Source organism: Anopheles aquasalis, chromosome 2 (genome assembly GCF_943734665.1).
Source record: "Anopheles aquasalis chromosome 2, idAnoAquaMG_Q_19, whole genome shotgun sequence".
NCBI lineage: Eukaryota > Metazoa > Arthropoda > Insecta > Diptera > Culicidae > Anopheles > Anopheles aquasalis.
In genome coordinates this window covers 34,095,904-34,103,550 of record NC_064877.1, presented here as the reverse complement: position 1 = coordinate 34,103,550, position 7,647 = coordinate 34,095,904, and the positions used below count along the sequence as shown (strand labels likewise).

The 7,647-nt window shown below is 48.5% G+C and overlaps 1 protein-coding gene across 1 annotated transcript; it reads right to left on the bottom strand.

Moving 5' to 3' along the window:
* Positions 1 to 5,859: 5,859 nt before the first annotated feature.
* Positions 5,860 to 7,263, bottom strand: LOC126579835 (fork head domain-containing protein FD4-like). Its single transcript, XM_050243477.1, has 2 exons — positions 6,508 to 7,263; positions 5,860 to 6,354 (listed from the first exon to the last, which is right to left on the bottom strand). Exons 1-2 carry the CDS (start codon positions 7,261 to 7,263, stop codon positions 5,860 to 5,862), a joined length of 1,251 nt encoding a protein of 416 aa, XP_050099434.1.
* Positions 7,264 to 7,647: the final 384 nt, after the last annotated feature.

The following is a 7,647-nucleotide window of genomic DNA, read 5'->3' as shown; positions in this document are numbered from 1 at the left end:
AAAGGTGATGGAGCCCCGGTAGGTACGTTGTCTGGCAGGGAAAAATGCGGGAAAAATGATTGCTGCTGGAAAACAGGAGCCATATTTAATTTGAGTGTTCGTTCTCGTGTCGACCGTTTATGCTGCCGACCCTCACCCGCCCCCCCTGGTAACGGGTTTTTGACGGGTGCCTTGACAGGCAGGCCCAAGGCGTGGTGGTGGTATAGCAGGAGGATATTCTGGAGTTGGAAAGGGTCCGTTTCGTTCCTATTCTATTACCTGGCACACTCCAATCCCACCGGGTGCTCCGGAAGGGAGCAGCATTCCAGGACGTCCGTCTGACACTTATTTGTATTTGCTGTGATGAGGCAAAACAAATAGGAAGTTGGAGCCATGTTGCTGCTGAACGGTTTTGGGAAACGGCGTTGATGCACCAACTGGTTGAATAAAGTTGAGCACCGGCATTACCCATTTTGATTTCTCGTTTCATCGGGACTTTGGGGCGGAAAAAAGGATTTGCGATGTGGCGCAGGATTTAATATTGGCCACGCTAACGAGACGCTGCCGGACGGTCATCACGCGATCGGTTGTGATGCGATACTGTCGATGAACAGAATAACACGTCCGGAAGGCGTTTTTGGGAGCTAGGACAATCCGTTTGGCCATTGTCACGCTAACACGCTTTCTTCGTCGGTCAGAATACGATGCATCGATCCATTATTCCGTTGGTCCATTAGGTAAGACCATTATTTTTAATAAAACTATCATCCAGCAAACTCCGTGAAGAAGGACGAATGTTTATTTAATAATAGAATTACCCACCATTGACTTGCACACCGCGCACAGTTTATCAACATTAGCTCCATTCTGCCTCAGTGCTAGTATGCGGGCCATAAAATCTATTGGACGAGCCTCAAAACGGATCGTTGGGAACCGTGTTTGTGGTGCCTTTAGCACCAAACCGAAGCTCAGGAGAAATGGTATTGACCGTACGAGTCCCATTTTAATGCGACTCCTCACTCACTCCAACCAATGCCAAGCTTTTTCGGCGTTAGTTAAGTGAACCATAGCTCCGTCCCACCCCACGAAGCATCACAAAACACGATTTGGGGAGGGAAAATTCAAATTATTTTCCTTCATAAAACGGCAGTAAAAGTGTTTCTCTTCCATCGTCTTTTTTTCTTGTTTGCTGCCAGCAAGGATACACCAGGTTCAGGTCGTATTTATTAGTGAAAATATTTTCCGTGCCTAATTTCTTCTGCCCTCCATTTCCCGTTTTGCATCATGAATAAATAGAAAATGGACAGGGGGCCAGCTCTAAGTAAGTTCGTTCGTCTTTAGAAAGAGAGCATGATAAACAGAAACCTGGGCGGTCGCGGTTGCGGCCATCGTCCGCGTTCGACAAACGGAATAAAAATACAGATTTTCCTCCAGTTTCCCGTTCCCTGTGGGGGCCTCGCTTTTCTTTTCTTTTCCGTGTGCCAAACCCACCATCAGCACCGGTCGCCTTTCGTGGCCTTTAGAGCTCGTTGGTGTCGCTCGTTGATACCATCATAAATTCAACGATGGTTCATGCCGTTTGGATTTTATTCTTTTCTATGCATGGCCGCCACCGTCGTCGTCGTCGTGGCGATGGCCCCCGAGTTCTAGTGGACACACAGGAACGACAGGGACAGCAGCTGTTGTTTCAAGTAAGTTCAACAAAACGGAACTAATTAATAATTCATTACTTATTAGGCCAGAACGAAGGTTTTCCCTTGATCGCACCATTGTGGCTTAGAACAAAACCCTCTCGCCGGACTTTGTGGCCGGAGCGTTTGGAGCTGCTGCAGTCGTTGCTGTTGTGTTGTGGCTTTAATCAAATCCGCCTTGTGTGAGCGGCGAGCTTCGGCGAGAGTGGTTCGTTAATGGAAAGGCAAATATTTTGCTGCTGATTTCCGGCCATTCGCCCGGTAACAACGGTACTCCTTGTGATTACCGGTGCGGCTGTGCAAGTACTATAATTTGATTTTTAGTCATCTCGCTCGTACTTTGATTTCATAGTCATTAATTTTCGAAGGAATTGCATATTCTAAGTGCACAATACGTATTTGTGAATATTACAGATTGTGTAGCTGATATTCTAACTAATATATTCCTTAAATAATCTAAAGGGGCGTGAAAGCGAAAAGCACGAGGCTTATTACATTAAAAAACGCAGTTTCACTGTGTCAATGGACTGGAATTCTGAGGCTCCGTGTGGAATCCCAATTACGGCGATGAAAAGCGAGTAATCAAATTTATGAAACAATGATCAGCTTCATCTGTAGCTTCCGAGCACGTGAATACCGCATTTCATAGTTCGTTTATTTCGTATTTTTCCCACACACAATGGGCCCGAGAAATTTGGTCGCGGATGGAAGCAATACCCGCCTTCGAGCATGGAGTAATGGAGAAATGGGGTTTTGGTTGAACTTTTACAATCCAAATCATGTTCTCTCTGCTCCGGTGAACTCCTATAACTATCTCTGGGCCCCAGGAATTTTAAGTAGCGCAAAATTGGATCATGGACGGTTCGTTTGCGCTTCCCTTTGGCTGGCTGGCTGGCTGGCTGACTGTTGGTCTGGCCATCGCTATGACGAGGCGAGGGTTCTAGGTGTCGGCCACCGTCTCCTCTTTCGTTCGATCGAAGATGATTAACACGGCATAACATGATCACGGCCACGGCCACGGCCAATTGCCAACTCATCTCGAACAAGCGACGAACAATCGATGTAGTCCAATCGGATCTCTGACCGCGGTCGCGGCATCAGTGGCCGGTCCGGCCGGTGATCAATCTGTTCGCCGCGCGCTTTGGAATGTTTCCAGCCTGTAGAGGGGAAGGGAAACCTTTTAACAAACCTAATAACCTCAAAATTGATTCACTATCGAAAATAGAGTCGAATCACTTAATGGATCACAAAAAGCGCATACAGCGTGCCGTGGTGCTGCTAGGTGTCGGGCCAATCCTTTCTTCACTCCCTATCACTAGCCCGGGAGTGGCCCCGGGAATGTATCTGTCTATTCACGTTTTTCATCGATTTTATGATCAACACATACGCTGCACATATCACTGGAATGATCGAACAGTCGAAGATCCGAGACCGGCAGTCGGATCGTCACCACATTCTGGCCGCAGCCTCCCGAAAGCCATCGCCGTCTGCCACACTGCCAGACAGGCCGTCTGCGATTCCCCCGCGAGCTATCACAGTGACGGCGCACTTTTGCTCGCGACTGGCGGCTACCTGGTGAACGAGACCATAAACCCCCCCGGGAGGAGGAAGGATCGAGTAAAGGGGCGAAAGCAGAAGACCAGGGAGCGAAGCAAATGAAGGAGCTCATTTCACGCACCTCCCGTGGATCTTCCGATGCTGCTGCTACGGGAACGTAGAACTCTCTCTCTATCTGGTACGAGTGCGAGCTAATTCGGTTGGTGATGTAATTATTAGCTATCGGTGCCCCCGCAGCAGCAGCAGCAGCACTTAATTAGTTGATCGTTTTTAAGCCGCTCACCACCTCGTATGGGGATTGACTTCTGCTTAGCTTTTGAGCTGTGCAATTCCGGAGGGCTCCTCTTTGGCTCGTGTCCGTTGTTCTTCACAATTATCGATCGTTACAGCGACCGCCAATCAATCGCCCTTTTGTGGGGGGCAGGGGGGTAAAGAAATACCTACACACTTAAGCAGCAAAGTGTGGCCAAACAATACCCCGAAACTGTTTCTCATCTAACACAATTTGCTTCCACCATCCAGTTTACGATTCTTCTTTCATATTTTCCAGCATAGAAAAGGATGGCTCGTTCTTTAATTCCTCTTGGCCAGTGGCAGCAAAGCACCAAAAGAGACATTCCTTGCTGGACAAAATGAAACAAAATGAGATTAATTGATTAACGGACAGCTCGGACGGGACCTGCGAATTAGAAACCCTTAGCAATGTGTTTAGTATTGTTTTACTTACTCCTCCGAAACACACAATTCATGCGCTGTTCATGCTTCTGTTTAGCTTTTGCGAGGTACAGGATTAAGCATCAACCCAACAAAAATAAAACCCTTTGGTGAGCTGCATCCAACGATAATCCAACGGCAAGCACCACACGAAACGAGTCAATTGAGCAACCTGGAGTAGGACCTTCTTGGCAAAGTGGTTCCATTCTTGGATTCTCGGTCCTAGTCCTGGATTATCGTGCTTTTCCGCAGCCTGTTGTCCATTTTACAATGTGTCTCCTTTAGGTCAATTGGTTTACAAATGTTCACTTTCCCGTCTAATACCGTCCCCAAACCCGAATCCGCTTTGGAGGGCCTTGTTTTGTTTGGATTTTTCATAAAAGGATTATAACGAGGGTCCTTTTTTATTCTTCCTCGAAACCTGTTACATGATTGGAAAAGAGGTGCATAGCTCATTTTGAAATGACAGTCATTATGGTATCGATTGTTAAAACGTCTTAATGGCATTGTCAGAGTGTGCAGCATAAAGAAAATGGTACATTTCTGGCAGAGAATGGTACATTTCTCCATTGATGAATAAAACTATTTTACCAGACTTTGCCAAACAAGAATCGACGAGCATTTGAAAGATTCTGAAGAACCATTGATCATAAACATTCGATCGCTGGCCCGCTTTGTTACGAGCATGTCTCTGAAAGTGTGCTTTATCGTGTTGTTGCTTGCATCGTCAAAACATCGCCTGATTAGCGGATTCAATGACACAGAACTAGGGCGAGCAGCGCTTTCTCGCGCAATAACCGATTTTCAATTATACCTTGTGCTATTAATTTAGCTTAATTTGCCACAACATGAACCAACAGGATGCTTTGCAGCAAATATTTACAATTCCCTGACCCAGTTGCTAACGATTCGCGCCAAGGGCGACGATCGATGGTACTACTTGTTATGAAATTGGTTATTAAGATGTTGTTTTGTCTAACCCTGAACTAAATTAGATTCTCACAAATAGATTATTCATTGTTTCCGATAGACACACTCGCTGTTAGCCAGATTCAGGGAAAGACAATTATTGAAATGGAGTGAACGAACAAACACAAACCCTTTTAAAACACTGCCGGACCGGATTAATAAAAAAACTCTCATCCAAACATGTTCTCTTCATAGATAGTTCATTCGTACAGTTCTTCAGTTTATTCAAATGTAAAACAGTTCTAATAAAAGTAATCGCGTAGATGGATAATTTCACTAATGGCCCTATACATTTATATCGTTGTATTTTATACAGTAAAACACAGTTTGGCCTTCCGATTAGCACGAGCATGATGATGCAGCTTTCGTGCCGACAACATTCGCCCAGGTTCAAAAGGTGATACCGTTTGGGTGCTTATTGGCAGATTAAGGAATGAAAACTAGTAGGAAATGATAAAGCATCATATCTCGTTCGTATAACCACTGGAAACGCATGTAAATCTGTCTCTCTGCAAGGTATTGATATTTCGCTATCTACGCCACTGTGGCGAACGTAAGTGCTGGAATAAATAAATCCTTTCTTCGGTTATTTCATTATCGCTTAGTAAAAGGATGAGCGATTACCGGCTATTGGCGACCACTCCACTCCTTCCCGCTTATCGAGCGTTTCTCGATAGCGTCACCTTCATATTTCATGGAACAATATGCACCGAATATGTGTGTGTTCATTAGGAGCAACACCGATTACGAGCTAAAACTAAAACAAACACAACAAACAGCCTTCGATTGGGACCCGGCAGCATCAGCAGCCATCGCGATCAGAGAAAATTGATCATGCCGGTCTGCCGGGTGCGATGATGATGATAAGATGGGAAGGGGCCCACAACAGGATTCACGACGTATCACAACACTGTGTCCTTGTGCGTGCTAGGTTCTGCTGTTCCCAGCCTCAAACGCTACGAAGGGCCGGCCCGAGAGGTCGACTGAGATCGGTGGGGCCACCGGCTGATCGGGGACTGTCCGGACCGGTGGTCGAACCCGTTGGTGATCGACTCCCAGAGCCAGAACCGGCGCTTCCGCCGATGATACCAGCGCCCTGCTGATGCTGATGATTCCCCGTACCATGGAGCATCTGATGATGAAGGTGATGATGGTGCAGCTGCTGCTGATGGTGATGATGATGATGCGCCGCCGCCAGACTGTGGTAGGAACTGTGGTGAAAGTAGTGGGGAGGGATCGCTCCCAATGGGCCCATCATGAGCAGCGGATGAATGGGCAACTCGTACCCGGCCAGAGCCGGATGAGTGTACTGCAGGAACGGAGGTATGTTGGCCCCGGGAAGGCTACTGGCAGGCGGAAGCTGCGTGGAGGATCCATGCTGTCCACCCGCCGAATGATGCAATTGTAGCGCCGGATGATGATGGTGGTGGTGAAGATGTGCCGATACCGGATGACCAGCGAGGGACAGCAGCGAAGGTAAGCGATCGGAACACCCATCCAGCAGATTCAATCGATCACCGGAAGGTGGTCTCTTCGAACGTTTATGGGGCTGCTGCTGCTGCTGCTGGTGCTGGAGGACGGTTCCCGAGGGGGGGCTACTGTTTGGCGATCGACTATCATCCCGTTCGTGCACCTCGATCACCTCGTCTTCTTCGTCGTCGTCTTCCTGTTCGGGTGTGATCAGACTCTCGATGGTGAACGATCGCTTCGGACGCAGCGGTGTCCTCCGTTTTAATATCGTCCCCGTGTCGGTAATGGCAGTGACCGGTGATATCGGTCCCGGAACCGACACTGGCGAATGTGGTTCCAGCGGTGGCGAGGGCAACATACTCGTCGGATGATGCAAGATAATACCCGGTTCGGACAGCATGCCCGCCGCAGCAGCAGCAGCAGCAGCCGGTGGTGCTGCCGCCACCCCCGTGGGACAGTAAGCATCGGCCGAGTTTTGGGCGAGAAAGATCCGGTTAATGTTGGCCAACGCCGCCAACTCCTCGTTCAGAATGTCTTTGTCCGTTTTGTGTAGCTTGAAGCGTTTGCGACGTCGCAGCAAACTCCCGTTTTCGAACATATCGAAGGCTTGAGGATGCAGTGCCCAGTAGGCTCCCTTGCCCGGACGATCCGGTCGCCGCGGTACCTTGATGAAACAATCGTTGAAGCTCAGATTGTGGCGCAACGAGTTCTGCCAGCGTTGCGTGTTCTTGCGGTAGTACGGAAACCGATCGGTGATGAACTTGTAGATGTCACTAAGTGGCAGCATCTTATCGGGCGATGACCAGATCGCCATCGCTGTGAGCGAGATGTACGAGTACGGTGGCTTCTGATCGCCGTACGTGTCACGGGATGGCCTCGGCATTTTCACGTTCTTTCACTCAGTTCGCTCACTCGCCTTATCACAGCAGCTCACCGGCACCACAGATCACAGCTCCTGGAGTGGTACAAACAACACGCTACTGTCCACTTCTTCCGCAAGATTAACAGTTCCCATGACATCCACGCGTACATCCCATTAAACAACCGAACACAACGCGCTTCTATTGTGCTGCTTTCGAAAGGATCTTCCAAGGGCTGCTGCTGCACATCACAATTTGCTTGCACTTTCCTGCATTGCACTTTGCTCAACACGTCACAGGCACCAAACACACGGGGATTATTCGCGGATTCCGTGGTTCACACAGAAACGCAGGCAAAACCACCAAGCAACCGCAACCGACCGGCCGCAACACTACTCGGGCGCTCG

Bases quoted from the DNA above. Each gene is read 5' to 3' on its own strand.
- LOC126579835 (XM_050243477.1), bottom strand. From the start codon at position 7,263: ATGCCGAGGCCATCCCGTGACACGTACGGCGATCAGAAGCCACCGTAC. The intron at 6,355-6,507 runs AGCCCCCCCTCG...GGTCATCCGGTA, and splicing joins ATAGTCGATCGCCAAACAGT to TCGGCACATCTTCACCACCA.